Below are 19,082 nucleotides of genomic sequence, written 5' to 3'. Positions count from 1 at the left end.
TGTTTTACAAAAAAGTTTTGCAATAAAATTATCTCTATTCGTCCATGTCAATAATATTAAAAAAAATAATTATTTTTAAACGTTTTCGAAGAGATTTTTTAAATAATTATATTTCAAAAATATTATTGCTGTAAATGAATAGAGATAGAGATATTTTTATTATAAAATTTTTATTTAAAACTTTTTTATATTTTAAATAGTTTTTGAAATACTATAATGAAAAAAGTGAAAATCACTTTACACATGAAGTAATTTCGCCTTTTAAAATCGGTTTGTGTCGCAACTGATATTATCTAAATTCGTCTGTATATGTAACTTATGTGTATACGAATTTAAGTTTCATTAATCAGAATTTGACACTTCATGAGTTCTCTTGTAAGTATAATATATATAATATTTTAGTGTCTACTTTGTTATACTTTATTGCCGTTCTAATATTATCCGAATAATAAATTAATATAAACTTTAAGAAAAATTTAATTTAGAGAATCAAGAAAAATCGATTTTTTAAATCTTTATAATCGGAAGAATATCTCAAAGCAATTTGAATAATTGATATTTATAGGTACGTCAGATGGCCCGCATAAAATCAGCGCGGTCTACATATTTTCTTCCTTTAAAAAAAAGAGTGGCAGAATTTTCAATTTTTAAAAGTGAAATTTCACTCTTTAGAGTAAAATTCCACTCTAAAGAATTTAGAGAGATTACATTAGATACGTAGAATATAGATGAGAAGAATAATCTGCATCAAAACGAGGCGCAACTTGCCTAGTGTAAACAACGTTACATGCATCTCTGATTAGTTTCCATTATAATTTGTGCAATTTTCATAATATAATCATCAGATGACTGATATCTCAAGCAGAACAAGTCACAATCACGTCAAAATAACATTAAAATAAATTGGAAATGATTGAAAAATGACTTTTAATGATCTCATTTTGAATTTATTTTGATATCGTGACTTGTTGTTCTGCGTGAGATTGCTTCTACTTTTTCTATTTATTCTCCTTTTTCCCCCTCTCTCTGTCTCTTTCTCTCTCTTCCTCTTCCGATCGATAAACATGTTCGTCATCGTTTCCTACTGTAGAGAATGCGAGAGAGATAGATTTCAGTTATACGTAGAAAGAGTGTAGTCATACTTCTCATCTTAATTTTTCGCTGTTATTACATCTTAATATCTAGAGGAATCGCGATATCCGCGATTTAATTTGAATTAATCCGGTTTTATCGTATGTCGTTACGATGCAGACGATCATAATTGCGTTCTTCTTGCTGGTCTGCGGCCTAGCCGCAGCCGTGACATTCGACATTTCGGAAGATCTCTCATTGAATGCGTTCATGAAAATGATGCAGGAAAGCAGGAAACGGCCGAATAGCACCAAATTCAATTCTGATGTCAGTCTTAATACGGTAAGTAAATATTTTTTTCTATATTCCGATTTTATAATCATGTATTTAAAGTTACAATCTTAAAGCACTTATTATTATATTAGGTCTGTTCTTTATTCCTGCACTGTCTGAACTGGTGCAAACGGTGCAATATATATTTAGGCCTATTCTTTTTGGCTGAACTCACACCAGTTCATCTTTCTTCCTTTTCTCTGCCGGAGGAAAGAAGAGGAAGAAAGATGAACTGGTGCAAAAGTTCAGCAAAAAAAAACAGGCCTTTTTTGTTTGACTTCAACTTATTACCATTGCACCAGTTCAGATAGTGCAGAAATAAAGAACTGACCAATTAATTATAAGTCGTGCTTTTGGATGCATCTATTGATTGAATGGAATCTTGAGATCATTTGAGATGTAAATTTAAAATAATAAATGTAAGATTGAGCTATAAATATCTAATTAAAAAGGAATAAGGCTGATATTCATAATCCGTTTTTATATTTCAAGATTATTTTAAATAATATCTCAAGATTAAATACAGTTTTGTGATTCGCAGTAAACTTTGTTGAAAAATAGAAAGACAGAAAAAAGGAGCGAAAGAGAGTGAAATTTTTAAGATAACTTTTTAAAGACCTTATTCAAATTTCTTTAAAATGATATCAAAAAGTCTTTGTTCTGTAAGATCCCAGACAACAAAAAGTAATCTAAAATCGAGGTCATAAGACGTTTTTTACATCTAAAAGACGACTTAAAGACGTTTTATGTCATAATTTTAGACTTTGTGCTGTTTGGGATGTTTCCTAAGAGAGCTTTTTATAGCACTAATTTATAATAAATATTACTATAAACAATATATTACGCAGCATCATCACTATAGATAAAGACTGCGGAATTTAATTTCTCATAAGTATAAGAACCATATAAGATAGAATGAAGGCTCAGCAATGAGATCTTTGAGATCGCAATTTGTATTACTATATAAGTGATAAATGATTTGTTTTTACTTTTTCCAGCTACAAATGATAAAAAAAGCTGGTTATCCAGCGGAGGCTCATATTGTACAGACGGAGGACGGTTACCTCTTAACACTTGATCGTATTCCAGGTAACAAGAACTTTCCCGTGTTGTTACAGCATGGTCTTTTGGGCAGTTCCGCCGATTGGGTCATTTCCGGCAAGAATAAAGGACTTGGTAGTACCGCAATCAAATTTTGAGAAATTATCGATTACGCTTCTGGCAAAATAACGAAAAATAAACTCTCCATTTCCAACCAAAAGAAAACGTGCAAATTCTAATTTCGATTTTTGAAAGTTTTTATTTTTATTTTTGTAATATTATACTTTGTGTGCTAATAAGTTTGTTTATTAAAATCAAATATTTTTCTTCTATATTTTATATAAAATTTCACTTTACTCAAATTGAGATTAATAAAAAGTTTATCACAGAAATAAAAAATTTATCAAACAATACGGATGGATAAATTGTGTATATAATACTATAAAGCCAAAATATTTTTACGTAAGTAACTATATCTACTGTGAACAATGTTTTCTTTTTTATACTAGCTTTCATATTGGCCGATTGGGGATATGATGTTTGGTTGGGCAATTTTCGTGGGAATACCTATTCAAGAGCTCACGTTTCTTTATCTCCGTCGGATTCAAGATTTTGGAATTTCAGGTACTTGTACTAATAAAATAAGAAGAAAATAATATTGCGTCAAATATTACATTATCATAACAATTAATATGTGATTAATAGTAAGCGTTGTTAGCAGTTCTCTGAATATATTAAAAATTGAAGTTATATATTTAAAAAGTGCATACATCAAAATGCATTTACTTGATGTTAATAGTGCTTAACATTATTATTAATTATAGTTTGTCGCCAGGATTTCCACGAAACATTGTTCCTATTTTTACAAATGTGAATGATAATGTAGGTAATAATAATATAATGGATTGACCTTCCCCCCCCCCTAATTTCCGAATGCAAATCCGATTGAAAATACCTAGTTAATCGCGTGAAAATAAAGAGAAAAATAAATATTTACTTGCAAGCCAATATTGGCGTATTCGGAAGAATTAAAGGTCTTTATCCAAAATTCTAACAAAAAAATCTCGTTGGAAGCACGTCTTGATAATAAACTATAATCATAATAATGGTAATTGGATGCCATGCTAATTGCAAGTAAATGCATGTAATTTTTAAATATAAATTTTCGTTTTTAACATACTCGGTTTCTTTCAGAAAACTATTGACGACGCTCTTATGACACTAACTGTAACTTACAGTAAAAGTAAACGAAAGTTTTTTTTTAAATGAATTAATTTGATATTATTGTGGGACAATATAATTTGTTGTATTTTGTGACGTACAGCGATTAAAATTTTTGTCAGCTTTCACGAACTAGGCATCTATGATTTACCTGCCATGATCTTGTATATCAATAATACGGTGTCACAAAGATTGTACACGTATATTGGTCATTCGATGGGTACAACTGCTTCTTACGTGATGGCAGCAGAACGTCCAGAAATTGCTATGTGGGTAAAAACAATAATTAGTCTTGCGCCTGTGGCTTTTGTAGAACATATCAAAAGTCCAATACGATATTTTGCTCCTTTTGCCAACAGATTAGAGGTAATATACTATTAAAAAATAAGTTAATTATTGTCTAGTGATTTAAGAATTTAAAATGTATCTATTTATTTTCAAATACTGAAACCAGAACACTCAAATTATAAGTAAATATATCGCAATTAAGGAATCTAAGGATTACAGATAATAGCGCATTTTTTCGGCGAGGACGAGTTTCTGCCGCATGACGGTGTGCTGCAATTTCTGGCGAAGCACGGTTGTGAAGTAAATTCCTTTAAGGAGGTCTGTACTAACATACTATTCCTGATCTGTGGATTCGATGAAGAACAATTCAATTACGTAAGTATTCCATAAATAAACGTAATCAAAATCATCAAAGTGCAACTACGAGCAACGCTTCGAATGTCATCATGTTTGGCACATGCAATTATTCTTCAGATCAAATATATTGTTTTCTAGACTCTGCTCCCAATGATTCTGAGTCACGACCCAGCCGGTACTTCGACCAAAACGGTGGTACACTTTAACCAGGAAATCGAGTCGGGCAAATTTCGTCAATTCGATTACGGACGTGAGAAAAATCTGTTGATCTACAACGCAACTGAACCGCCGGATTACAATCTAACAAACATCAAAGTGCCAATCGGATTATTCTACGCCGACAATGATTGGTTGGTTGATATTTCGGTAAGTAGAGGGAAAATGTATTTAGTACGGAATATATAGACGCGCGTTGCTCAAGACTCGAGATGCTCTTAAGCTAGTGCTTGAACCAATCAGAGAGCCATATTAGCATCTTAAGTTAAATTTGACACTATAGATTTAACAGTGCAGAGTGATGAAATGTAAGATAACATATGATAACTTATGGTTTCTTTTCAAGGACCTGAAAAAGTTATACATCTCAATATCACGCAACATATTTTACACGTATAGAGTACCGTTGCCTAAATTCAATCATCTGGATTTCATCTGGGGTAAAGATGCACCCAAGCTTGTGTATAAGGAACTGCTTAAGGTCATGAAGAAGATAAAACATCATGATTGATAATATAGCATGATTGATAATAAAGATGAGACATGACTAAGATGTTAAAATCTTGTTGGTGCTGTATATTAAAAGTAATTTAATTCATAATATTTTGTAGTAGTTTATACAGAATTATAGAATATATGCATATAAAGAGTTAATTTGGCATTTTGATCGTTATTTTAATGTGGATTTCGAGGAATAGAATTTGTAATATATATAAGTAAATGTAGAAAAGATTACAATTTGATCATTTATAGTATTTGTACAATTTCATGCTATTCATGATACATAAGTATTAGTAACATTTTTGTTAAACAAAATTGATTGCTTCAAAACGATAAACATAAATTATTGTAAAATGAATTTTTTACTATTAATAAAATAATGTTTTATATTTCCAAAGATTTTATTCTTCCTTTGGTAAGAAATTTAATTATTGGATGTATGTTTTTTTACGCTTGTGAACTTTTCCGTTTATGTCCGTCACTTCTACCAAACTTTGAGCTAGCAGGTTTACTATTTTTTTTTTAAGTACATATTCGAGAGCATTAAATTATCATGATGCGCTTCATGCCTTGTTATTTGATATTGATAATAGTGAGGTAGCTCACGCGAAAAAATTCTGACTATTTCTTGAAGTTAGTTTTTTAAATATATGATTGTATTTAGGATAAAAATTAAAATGGTGTAATCAGTAGGTCATGTGTTAGAACATCTATAAATTTAAAACCGCCGGAAAAAGTAGTCACATACCTAAGCATTTTATAAAAGCTGAACATTTATGTATACGAATAATTTATATAATAAAATGTAGAAATATGGTCAGACAGTCTAGCGTTGTTTTGTATATTGTAATTATTTAGTTATTATTAATCTTTTGCATCAATATTGATTATATAGACAACTATTAAATGAATCTGAAATTTATGTACAGCATATGATACGATTACTGATGTTAGATTGCATATAATCTAGTAAAATACTAAAATTACATTCCAGTACTTTGATTTCTCTAGTTTGCAAAAGTCTAACACGCGCGCGCGCGCGCGCGCGAAAAATCACGTTATGTATGGTAAAATTAAAAGTTTATGAATCATAATTATAGTTATTACTTGTAACATTATTCACTCAAATAAGTGAACAGAAAGTCATAAAACCGAATGAGTAAACATTTATGAGCGTTTAATAAAAGAACTTTGATTAAAATACAATATGATTGAAAAATTATAGTTTTTAATAATTCAAAGTCATAATCTTCCTGTCATACTGTATTTTTTCAATTTTATATTATAAATCTTAAAATAATTAACAAGTTTTTTATTCTTTTTACAATATTTCTTTCATTGTTGAAAATAATTATTTTATTATCGAATAATATAAGATCGAAACAATATACATATATTAAATATCTCATAATAAAAGCAATATGAACAAAATGATATAATTATTTTGCAATAAATTTAGTAACGGAAATGAATTGTTATTTTTTATGAAACTTTGAATGTAAAATATTCGTTTTGTTATTTCATCAACAAGTACCTTTTTCATCTTGCTGATGATAAAATTACGACAGACACATTCAGAGTGATGGCACGCTTTTTTGCAGAGTCCGTCTAGAGATCTAAGAGAATAATACTTATATAAAGCTGAAATGAAGATGTTTCCTATATTCATTCTTGCCTTTCTCAAACGCACGTACAACGCAAACTTTTAGCCATTAAGATTGACTTCAGCTATCGATTATTTGTATGCTGTGCTAATCATTTTCCATGGGATTATTTTATTTACACGTAAGTTTCAAAGTGTAATATTTATTAAACATATATACATATACATTTTATATTATTGGTATATACTCGATAAACAAGCTGACATTATTTATCATCTTTTTGACATCAAAATGAATATATACACATATACATACACATATTCATACATATATTTAAATTAGTAGAAAAGTAATATAAGTTTACGAACATATATTCCGTATTTTAAATAAAATATTAAAAATTTCTTATTTATTACTTTTTTATATCATACATAGATATACACTTTACTATTTTATTCTTAGAATACATAATTTGTGTATGTGTGTGTGTGTTTTACTATATTAAAACAAACATATGAGAGAAGAAAAATGCATGGATTTATATCGAATTTAGCGAACGATACATAAATCTCAGATTTCACAATTATGCATACATATATATACACATCTTCAACATAAATATGTAAAAGCAAGCGTATACTCACTATATATCTACACATTCCTTTAGCTCAGCGCAGTGCGACTTTCACTTTTCATGTTGCTGAAACTCCATATTCCCTGTTAATTTTTCAATCTTTTACCTTACTAATCCGATGAAACATCGGATGAGTGCAGGCAACTAAAGGTAGTACGATGTTTCGGTTTCGCTAACGGATTAGTGACATAAACTAAGCAAAGATGCACGGTGCTTTCCCGCGCTTGTCGCAAGTACATCGGATTAATGAAGAGTAACTGTAAGATTTCAACTTTGTTTAGAAATAATTTTAAAAATATAATAATACTTATTTAGATATTTATTTAGATGCCTATTTAGATGTTTAATGTCGGAAAGTTTATTAAATGAAAAATAACTAACAAAACATAGTAATTCTACATATTTTGTTAATTTTATATACTGCCAATTTTATAATATGCTCTTTTCATAATCATTATGCTTTTTCACAAATTTTTATCCGTCATAACTACATCCATTTGTTTCACTTGAGACTCTAGAAAAGCACGAACAAGCATGCGAAAAATACGTATTTAATGGCAGATTTACAACGATTTCGAATTTTAATATTTATGAAGATTATGAAAATATGACTTACCTATATAAAAGAAACATCTAAATGATTAGAAATATGAGATTATGTGCTAGTGATTATATCTATAAATTAATAATTCTAATTAGATCTGATATTATGAATCATTTCAGATGATAAAGTACAATTATGCAGCATATATCATCCCCGTTTAAGGAAATATGTTAATGGATATCTATCTGTCAAAATAGAAATAAGTAACAGAAACACAATCCCGACATAAATTCAAAGAAAATTTTTAATGATAAAAGATAAACAGCCTAAGATTAAAGAATAAATGCCGTTACTAACACTACATTTTCCTCTCAAGATCTGTCGAAATAATGCGTGCGGTTCTTTCCTTTTTCTCTACTACAAAACCTTGGTTATTCCGCCAATTACAGTCCAATTACAAAACCACTATGTATTTTCTAACAATGATGCTTTCAAAATTTGCAGTGGTCGAGGTAAGGTAGACACCTTTTGTGTATTTTACGTGTTACATAATTTTTTCGTGTATATTAATCCAAAATACGCAAACTCAGACCTAAAGATAAATTACAATACTCATACACTATCATTCCTTATTTCATTAAAAGTCATCTCGTTTGTATAGTAACAAATTTCCAAAATTGCAATTTCAGTCATTATTTACTTTTGACGAGAAAATCAATCTACCGCTAACCGCATCGAAGACTCATCATCTTTTGATATAGCTTTCTCAGTTGTCGATGACATTTGACTATTATAATGTTAAATTCGATTTCGCGAGACGATTATTCTGTGAAAGAAATTTGTGTGCGTGTGAGAATGTGTGTGTTTGCTGAGAGAGAGAGAGAGAGAGAGAGAGAGAGGCAAAAAAATAAAAGAGTTCAATTATTTATAATTATAAAATTAAATTCACATTTTAAGGATGATGTTTATCGCAGCGATTGTTGTCATTGCTCTCTCAACTGCAGCAATATGCAACCACGATTTCGGCGATGATGGCGCAATCTTCGCGAGAAACACAAATACAAATTCCGGTAAGAATAAAGAATTTTTCTCTTATACGCAATCAGGAAAAAAGAGAGATAGTATGACTGTTATAATATTATTATAAATATAAATTTGATCATAAATGATTTGAAATTTACTAATAAATTTAAAAGTTTAAAAAATAAACTCATCGCATCTCAGATATATATTGCAATTTCAGAGAAAAAGCTGCTATTATGTACAACTACTGCCGCCGCATCAATTTAAGCATAAAATTATTATTACTAATTGATCGTAAATAATCAATTTTATCGCAGAAGACGTAGTTACAAGTTGCTTCACTGTCTAACACTAGCTTTGATATGCGCTTATTCTGCAGACAAATCATCTTTTATCATAAAGCATTATTATTATATTAATGCATTCCCAATTAGTTTTTGAGATTATATTTTCCTATTTTTATTTTTTAAATCTGTTTTTAATTAATATTCAGAAAGGTTAATAAATAGATATAAAAATGATCGATGTTTATATATCTCAATAACATTATTTTTCAACAGATTCAATGAAAGCTATTATAAATATATTTTTAGCAATTTTTGATTATGAAATTATTTTTCAATTTTGTTTTATCATTAGTAAGTCTAAAAAATGTAAAATAACTCTAATTTATTTAATATTCTTAACTTATATATTATAAATGGTAAATAAAACGGCATAATACTAATATTTGAATAGAAATATCTTACTGTTTAAATTATTGAAAATTACTTTGTAAAATATAGACCATGAATTTAAAGTTTAAATGCATGATATAAAATTTACAAAGTAATTTACAATAATAAATATAAAGATGATATCAATAAACATATTGAAAATACTGCGTATTTGCAATTTTTATTGATACTTTCCTTTTATTTAGGACTATCATCAAGATGGATTTTTACTTTCAATAAGAAAAATATTCGTATTTTTATAGTTCGTCTCCAATCGGATTCAAATACATATGGGCCGATCTTTAATATGCAACAATCGCTCCAAAGATCTCAAACCTTCAAGGCAGGAATAAACTCTCGACAGAATAATATAACGAACCATCGCGTGCAGCGACCATCACTATTTCTTACTCCGCCGAAGATCAGTTACATAGCTTGCAAGCAACCTTTATCTAAATCAAATTCTTCCTCAAGATCAAGTAGCCAACAAGACTCCATATGTGTGCCGCAAAGTTTTGTAGCCTTCACATCATATAATCCTAAGTTAAATCAGCACTCAACGACTTTTTCGCCTTTAAATATCCCGAAATCGTCGCTCACTCATTTATCGTCACAATCTCCGCTTTTTTCATCGACTGATGCAAGATCGATTCATTCCGCGTCCAGGACTGGCAAGCAATTGGCTGGACGTACAGGTGGAAACGAAGGCATTTCTTTTGAATATAACCCACGCATCTTTTCTACAAATATGATACAACCTAGTATGACAAACATTTTTGTTCCTAGTTTCGAAGTTAGTTCTGGAGTTAGTTTTGAAGTTAGTTCTGGTGAGTACGCAAAGTATACATACGTGTACGTTATCTATACATCTACCTTTTGCTACAGTCAATCTAATATAAACATAGAGAACATAAAAATTAATTTGCAATTTTAACATCCAAAAGTCAGTCAAACTGTTGAGCCTCCTCATCCCCCGCATATCCATAATCTTGATGTGGAATGTAGTAAGACAATGATGACGATCCATATTGAATTCAATCAAGCTTTCAACGGCGTTATTTATTCTAAAGTAAGCGTGAAACAAAACAATCTTTTGCTACAAATTATCACAAATTATCGACAATATATTGATTTTGTTAAATTTCAGGGCTATTACGCAAATCCGGAATGTATATACGTAAAAGAGAATTCCGGTTCAACGCAGTACTCCTTTACTGTAAATTTAGACTCTTGCGGAACTCAATTCATTAATGATTTCAAGGGTGCGACTGGACAAGCATATTTGGAAACCGTCCTTGTATTACAAGTTGATGTCGACTTAATTTTTATTAGTTTTACTTTTTATTTTCTTCAAATTTTATATTAGTCATACTTAACTCATACAAAAAAAAAACCGAATATAATTATTAGATTTAAAAATAAAAAGTTTTTGTTCCTAAAAACCAGAATGAACCAGATATACAAGAAGCATGGGATGCAATTCGAAGAATACGATGTCTTTGGGAAGGAAACGTTAATAAGGCTTTAATGGTGAATCTCTCAATAGATATGTTGAACCAGGAGATCGTTACTTTTAGTGGCGATACTGCAACAGTCAAATTGGATATTCAAATTGGTAAAGGACCCTTTGCACCTACAGTCAATGAATTCGTAAAGATCGGAGAAACCATGACCTTAGTAGTTTCCGTGAAGGGCGATCCTGGTTTCGATCTTCAGGTACGCATCGAAATTTATCTTACATATATAGAAAATCAAACAATGTAAATGCTAAAAATATATATAAGCCAGTTAAGGACTCTTAAAAATTCAATAACAATATGACGATAAAAAAGACAAATAAAAGTCGATTCTTTAAAATATAAACATATAAAAATTATTAATAGGAGTGGTAAATACATACATAATGAAAACTGTGATATTAGTACATGTTTCGGCTCTTAGATTGAGCCATTTTCAGATATTCTCCTTTTCACACTTAAAATTAGTTACCATCATCGTCAGAAATAAAAAAACCATGATATAATGTGTTTCAATTTGTGTAGCGATCCTGATGAATGTTGTATGTACGTATCAGGATCGCTACACAAGTTGAAACACATTATATCATGGTTTTTTTATTTCTGACGATAACTAATTTTAAGTGTGAAAAGGAAGATATCTGAAGATGACTCAATTTAAGAGCCGAAACATGTACTAATATCTCAGTTTTTCATTATATATGTATTTAACTCCTATTAATAATTTTTATACGTTTATATTTTAAAGAATCGATTCTTATTTGCCTTTTTTATCGTCATATTGCTATTGAATGTAAATGCTATTTATTCATAAATACACAAGAAATAATTACAAGCTAATGATTGTTCGTCACTATATGATCTACTTTCATTTCTAAAATAACAAAGTAACTCTATTTATATCGTAAAATAATAAATTTTGTTTAAGCCTGATTGCAAATATAAAATATGAACGAAACAATGACTTTTAAGGTGCGTGACTGTTTGGCGCGAGACGAAGCCTCAACCAATATGTTGCAGCTCACCGACGAAAGAGGCTGCATTCTGAAACCGAAACTGTTTGGTGCCTTCCAAAAGACAAACGATACCGGCAATACAGGCGCTTCCATTATCGCTTATGCGTTCTTTCAAGCCTTCAAATTCCCTGATGTTATGGATTTGTTCATCGAATGTAATGTCGAATTATGTAAAACTAATTGCGATCCTTGTCCGGATGCAAATCAAGTACAAAAATCAATTTAAATGAAATATGTTATGTATAATATTCATTAAATTTATCTGTCTCATCCACTGAAACTAGCCCTTAGTACACACGATTAGATCATTATGTTTTGCACATTCATAACTGTTAATAAATTTATCAAATCATTACGTTATTAAGAAAATCAATGCAATCTATTAACACTTATTTTATTATTATATAATTAATGCTTAATCAATATTTGAACAATATTATAAATTTACTGAATTTTGCATATTATACTAATTTTTTATGGTAATCACGGTGCGAAATAATAATTAGAATTTAACAAACTTAGAAAATTAAGAAACGTTTAATTTTCATATGTTTAATAAAGTTTTTGAGTCACCCAGTAGAAGTTTTTAAGTAATCTAGCAAAATAGTAAGAAAATATGTGTTAATATCGTGCACTAATGAGAAAAGTATCGAATTCACTGAACGAGACTCTCTTTATTCGCAGATATCTTCTTACATCCTCAAGTTATTAGAGCATTAATACAGCTAACAACATAACAGTACACAATATTTCGATTGACAGTGTAGAACTTTCTCTATCTCATTAGTAAAAAAAATCATAAATCTGTCTGCTTCTGGACTGTTTCCGATGATTTTTTATTTGCTCTTCAAGATAGTCTCTAATAGCCTAGGAAAATTAAACAATTTTTGGCGATATAAAGAAAAAAATTGCTGCACAAAGCTAAATTTTTGCATAGAGATCCATATCAAAATAGCACACAGCACTTACAAAGCATTAACAAAGCGCTGCTGTGTTACTTGGGGGTAATAATATTTTTTTTAATATATCAAAACTTAAACTATAATTTGTGCGTAATCTTTTTTGAACATGTTCATATATTTCTTACAATGCTTACATTAAATTCGTATCTATGTGTAAGTCCTCTTTACACTACAATTAATCGTTAGGATCTTAGAACTGATATTATCTTTCCGTTCATATTTACTCTAAATCTCTCTTATACAAATAATATTTATATAACTTAACCCTTACCCTACTAAGGAGGGTCACTAGTTACCAAGCGATTCCTATTTGTGCAAGTTTCTTTGCGTCTTTCGGTAATTATAAATTATATTATATTTTATTATTGAAGTGCCAATATTTATTTTAGAAAGTTGAAGGTATGTTGATGAATTTTTAGAGATTTTTTAATCATCCTGAATAGATGAAAAAAACGGACGGATTCTAGTGCCCCTGTTAGTATGGATGAGGCACCAAAATGTACCTAGTAGAGTAAGGGTTAATACACAAATAATAATAACTTAATACACAAAATACCTCAAAATTCTCAAGTATGTACTTCTATCTCCAAAATTGTTCTTTTAAAAATTATTTTAAATATCCTCTCAAAAAATGAAAATATCATTACCCTTAAACAATTAAGTAATAACATCTTAATTACGAATTTAAATAAACTTATATACAAATATATTTTTAATTTTATTTTTGCATTTCAAATTTATGGAAAAACTATTTATAATTATTGATCTTACTGTCCAATGTAGATTAACGATCTCGGTTCAATTTATTCGTCATACTCTTTTAGTTTTCAATAGTAGAAAAAATATCGCTAAATCATTTTTCAATCCTTTTTTATGGTTATTGTCTTTAAAATTAACGTTCACTTGCAAAACTGCGTCTTATTCGACCTCTGATTGCTGCTTCATGATGCCATTTCTAAAAGTTGTCACCATCTCTTGGTTGTCGTTCCTAAGTTGTGGATTCTATAAGCAGACTAGCTTTCTAGAATATTATTTCCATCATCTAATTTTGCGCAGGTTCAACTTATTTCTTAGATTTAGATTGTAGAGACTTAAAAATATTCGACGGCTTGACGTTTCTTGATTTTACTTGTTTGACCGTCTTCGATGTATCCTTCTTTGTCTTGGCAAATCGGCCATCGCTTCCACGAACTTGAGTATTTGCCTGTTTCCTGCGTATTTCGCTGATCAACGTTTTTTTTTGTTGTATTTTCTTTTTGAACGAAAAGATAGAACTTCTTTTGATTCTTGCTGATTGTCTTCTTTCAGTGCTTGTCTCGCCCGTGGATGTTGATGGTTGTATTTCCTGTAGACATTGAGGTACTACCTGTTGATTTGTCTCACTTGCGGCCCCTGAGCTTATGGTGCGTTTTAATTGTCCCTCTACGAAGTCGTAAATTATTCTGTGTGCCCGTGATCCTTTGTAGCTCTTCGGTCGCAAATCTTCGATCGTAAACTTCACATTAAATCGACATGCTTCGGAACCCACTCGATCCTTAATGACAAAATTATCTTCGTAAAAGGTATCTTCATTTTTGAGCTGTCGGTGTGTATTTAGCGCTGTGATTGTCCGTGTTTGTCGTGTTTGTTCGTCATTTACCTTTTTATAGGCACTTTTCTTTTTCAAATTACACACGATTTCTTGCATGGCCTCGATACGTTGTTTACGTAATAAAATCTTCTGTTTATTTAACTCATTCTCGATTTCTTGTAACAATATCTTCTCATCAGTCTCCAACTGCGCGATATGGCTTAAACTTGTGGATGTTTCTGAGGATGAAGCCGTCACTTGTTGCTTTCGCGACCGCTTACGTTTACGTCCTACTTCTTGGTTATGTTGAACACTACTATTTCTAACTGTCCGCAAAGAATTATTTAAACCGAGATACGTTGTAACATCCATATTTATGGGATTTTGAGCTATCTCGCCAGAATTACGTAGTCGATCTGCCTTCGTTCGATAACTATTTGTATTATTAATATTATCAAGAGTAATTTGTGGTAATTTACGGCTAATTTCGCCTATTTTATTTACTATGATGGGATTTATGTTGAATTTATCAAATTGAATTGTGTTTGGATTAAATTGACTTGTAACTTGGTTTTTGCTATTATTTGTATAATTAAGCAATTTATTTATGTCTTCAAGAATTTCATTAATAATTTCAAGTTGTTCATTATTGTTTTTACTTTTACCAAGTAACTCTCTTACCGAAGAATTCGCAGAAATCGCATTCGTCTCTTTTAAAATTTCAATCCATTGTTTCGATTTTAATTTTTGCTTTTTAACTTGCTTTTCTTTTTCTTTTGCATGCTGTGGCTCTTCCAGTAGATTCATCTCCCAGGTATCTTCAGATTGGACTTTTGAAAAAGATGAGTCATCATTGACATCATTATTTTCATCACTTTCAGAGAGTTCTTCGCGTGTAGCCTCTTGATTTGTGATAAGATTCGGGTATGTATCTTTATTATTTTCCGTCACGTTAACTCTTTGCCGTTTTGGACTTGTATCTTCATCGTTGTTCGTTATTTGATTTTGTACATATTCCTCGCTGTTGGTGCTAATGATATCGACATCATTTTCTGTCAAATCCATAATTATTCGTTGGATTGAGGGTCTCTCTTCTTTTATTATTATAAGTTCCTCCATATCGTGACAAATTTAATTCACAATATTTATCAGAATCTTCCTATTACGGTCTCCAGTAGTTAGTCACTTTCACTTGTCCAGAGACAAAAATAAACATTATAGTCTATAGTTGATTAATGGCTGGATTGTGGCTGTATTCCTTCCTGGACTATCTCTTGGAGTGTCGGACTCCTTCGGGATCCATCTCACGCATCTTGTAAGATAACGGAACAAAGTGAACAGAATTAATTCTACCTAATATTTTTATTTGTTGTTGAAAAGTTATTAAAGAAAAAAAATATGTTGCTTTGCAAGTTTTCTAAAAAATTATATATTTAAAATTATCTCCGCTAAAGAAAGATTAAGTTAGCGGAACAATATAAATAAAAAGTGTACTTAAAATAACGTAGAAATTTGTTGCTAATTTATTGTCAAAATACCCCAGTTTCAAATCCGTTACTTGCAAAATAAGTGTAAATAACAACGATAAACCTCTCAATATCAAATCGACAGCAATGAATTAACGTTATTATTAACACTGAGAGAAAAATTGTTTGGTATTTATAACTATAATTTCATATTACTATGTACATAATTATGATTATGACTACTATATTAATGGGGTGCGTTCCGAGTTACGCATGAAGCGCATGATGTATCATTTGTCCTTGTTGTTTACCAATTAATAAAGAAGGATAAAACGATATATCGTGCATTTCATGCGTAACTCGGAACGCACCCTTAGTAATAATAACTATATGCATATATATGCATATATATATATATATAACTCACCAATGCTGGGTTCAAATTCCTATTTAACTGTCATTCAAGTATCACTGCATCCTTGTTTACCAAATATTAAAAAAGGATGACATAACGCCCGGAGAGTACCTGGGTGGGAATCCGAACACGCCCCAATATATATATAGTTGGCAAAATGACTATAATTACAAATAATTATTATTATAGTTATTTATCCCGCCCGCGAAAAATCACAATAACATATGTGATTTTTCGCGTTTGAGGAGTCGAAAATGGCTTCACTTGGCAAGAGACCTTTGATCACCAGCGCCGTTCGAATCTAGCATTAAACTATCTCATCATAGGTCTCATATATCAGTGGATAAATGTGTATGAATTCCCCAAACTGGAGGTTGGACATTAGGCTAACAACTTAATTCCGGAAAAAGATCCATTGTTACTGAAACCTCATTAGAGGCCTTATGCTTTATGTAGGAGTTAAAAGAACGTTAAAAAAATTATAGTTACAAATATCAAACAGTTTTTCTCTTACAATTAGTGTACAAATATGGTGTATGTCCGTACTAATAAGAGCTGCCAGGATTGGCTGTTATTAGCACGGACACATTTCTATTTTCAATACGATTTTATATCTACAGTTTCGCAAAATAGACATAAAAAGGCCATTACTGCTCTTAAGTCGGGATTCATAGTAGGTTCTTATTTTAAGACCGTTTTAAATAATATCTTAAGATGCGAACACGACCTTCTGATTGGTTCGTAACATCTTAAAACTGTACTTAAGGCAGCCTTAAATAAGAATCGACTATGAATACCGGCCTTAGGTTTTTCTTCGTGTGCATACGTCCGTGCGTACGTGCGCGCGCGCGCGTGTGCGTGTGAAGGAAAGGTTCTTTCTAAAAACGTTCACTAATAAGGCTATGTTCCAAAACTTTCTCTCCGAGGAAGATTTTATTCTACATGCTATAGTATACGTTACATGTATTACATATTTCGAGTAAAATTTTCCTCGGAGAGAAAGGTTAACCTAAGATGCTTTTTAATAACATGAGTGAGAGAGAGAGAGAGATATGTAAAGTTCATTAAATTTAAACGTTATACGCGCACACGCACTCATATTATACATATATTCGCGCTTCGAATAACATAGTAGATGCTAACTCAGCACCGCGATCTTATACGCAGTTAAAAGCAGTTGTATTTTTCTAATTTCGAAAACCTAAGATCACGAACATAATATAATTATAGGCTTGTTCTCTTTAACTGAACTTTTACACCAGTTTATCTTTTTTCTTTTTCTCTTCAAGAGAAAAGAAGGAGAAAGATGAACTGATGCGAAAGTTCAGCCAAAAAGAACTGGCCTTGTAATAATGATACTGATTATTGATTATTATTCGAACAGCATTATACTCGCGTTCGTGTTCTTCATGACACATGCATTCTTTTTGATTCAAGTATCTCACAAATATACCCATTTTTTGATATTCGAGTTCACGCTGTTCTTATTCGCATTTTGCGTACTTACTTTTCATTTAACAAGTCATAATGAAGGCACTCGAAACTTCTATAACATTTTACGCGACGATCCTTACGCTACAGTGTCCGTCTACTGAAGATCAAGTGATTACACAGCGGTTAGGCTGCGTTCAGAATCGTATTTCGGATGCACGCAGATATCGTTGTCACGAATGTTAAACAAGGATAAAAAAAACACTCAGATGATAATTCTGGGCCGCGTTCGAAAACATCATCTGGGTGCCCCCGTGTTTCATTTTATCCTTGTTTCACATTGAGTGAACAACAAGGATAGAACGATACATAGGGGTGCTCAGACGATGTTTCTGAACGCAGCCCTGTACGCAGCCTTAAGGCCATGGCACATAAAAAAACTGAAGGCGTAAGACTTAAAGCAGTAGGCGAATCGGCCAATCACAATAGAGACCGTAAGACCATACGTAAGCAATAGCGAATCCAACATGTTGGTTAAGTCTTACGTCTTAATTTTTTTTATGTGCCATGGCCTTTACAAGTGTCTTCAGTGTTGCCGCAACAAAAATATATATAAAATGTGCTGACATCTAGTGACAAAATGTAACATTTTGAAGAAAATTGTAACAAAAGGGAAATAATATATAGAAATAATGTCTATAAAATAAAATATAAATGTAAATATATATTTAATATAAATTTAAATATATATAGATATGTGATTAAATTTATTTATAAATTATATTTATATATAAATTTATACATATATAAATATATATTTAATTTATATTTAGATTTATAGATAAATATGAATATACATACATGAAATATGTACCTACTACATTTTATGTTTATATTATATTGTTTAATATAAAAATTAAAGGGAACATTTTTTTAATTAGGATAAGATAAAATTTTAATGTTAACGCTTTTATCATATACGTGTATATAAAAAAATTTATTACAAAATTGCATTGTATAGACAAATCATAGATGTAGCAAATAAACTATTAATAAATATAGATCGCAACATTAATTAATAATTAATATACCTTAAACAACAACATGTAGTCTCTTAAAATAAATAATAAAATAAGTTATTAGCCCGGGAAAAAAT

The 19,082-nt window shown here is 30.5% G+C and overlaps 2 protein-coding genes across 5 annotated transcripts; one reads left to right on the top strand and one right to left on the bottom strand.

Annotated features, from left to right (window-relative positions):
* Positions 1-1,176: 1,176 nt before the first annotated feature.
* Positions 1,177-12,449, top strand: LOC108757806 (uncharacterized). Its single transcript, XM_018502405.1, has 13 exons — positions 1,177-1,413; positions 2,403-2,580; positions 2,955-3,069; positions 3,789-4,032; positions 4,174-4,329; positions 4,450-4,677; positions 4,874-4,989; positions 8,768-8,880; positions 9,813-10,376; positions 10,494-10,618; positions 10,697-10,855; positions 10,996-11,265; positions 12,039-12,449. Exons 1-13 carry the CDS (start codon positions 1,246-1,248, stop codon positions 12,306-12,308), a joined length of 2,706 nt encoding a protein of 901 aa, XP_018357907.1. The 5' UTR covers positions 1,177-1,245; the 3' UTR covers positions 12,309-12,449.
* A 1,392-nt stretch (positions 12,450-13,841) lies between these two features.
* LOC108757801 (protein kinase 4) lies at positions 13,842-18,024 on the bottom strand. Of its 4 annotated transcripts, none has more exons than XM_018502394.1 (2): positions 18,003-18,024; positions 13,842-15,926 (listed from the first exon to the last, which is right to left on the bottom strand). In XM_018502394.1, the coding sequence occupies exon 2, from the start codon at positions 15,731-15,733 to the stop codon at positions 14,108-14,110; it is 1,626 nt and encodes a 541-aa protein (XP_018357896.1). In that variant the 5' UTR covers positions 15,734-15,926; positions 18,003-18,024; the 3' UTR covers positions 13,842-14,107. The 4 variants fall into 4 exon arrangements, with proteins under 4 accessions (XP_018357896.1, XP_018357894.1, XP_018357895.1 ...); XM_018502392.1 differs by lacking the exon at positions 18,003-18,024 and adding an exon at positions 16,508-16,705; XM_018502393.1 differs by lacking the exon at positions 18,003-18,024 and adding an exon at positions 16,304-16,330.
* Positions 18,025-19,082: the final 1,058 nt, after the last annotated feature.

Source organism: Trachymyrmex cornetzi, unplaced genomic scaffold, assembly GCF_001594075.2.
Source record: "Trachymyrmex cornetzi isolate Tcor2-1 unplaced genomic scaffold, Tcor1.1 scaffold147, whole genome shotgun sequence".
NCBI lineage: Eukaryota > Metazoa > Arthropoda > Insecta > Hymenoptera > Formicidae > Trachymyrmex > Trachymyrmex cornetzi.
The sequence above is the reverse complement of the archived record's forward strand: the minus strand, read 5'-3'. Positions and strand labels throughout refer to the sequence as shown.

Coding starts and splice junctions, on each gene's coding strand:
- LOC108757806 (XM_018502405.1), top strand. CDS start 1,246: ATGCAGACGATCATAATTGCGTTCTTCTTGCTGGTCTGCGGCCTAGCC. Junction 4,033..4,173: donor CTTTTGCCAACAGATTAGAG/GTAATATACTAT, acceptor TAAGGATTACAG/ATAATAGCGCATTTTTTCGG. Junction 11,266..12,038: donor ATCCTGGTTTCGATCTTCAG/GTACGCATCGAA, acceptor ATGACTTTTAAG/GTGCGTGACTGTTTGGCGCG.
- LOC108757801 (XM_018502394.1), bottom strand. CDS start 15,733: ATGGAGGAACTTATAATAATAAAAGAAGAGAGACCCTCAATCCAACGA.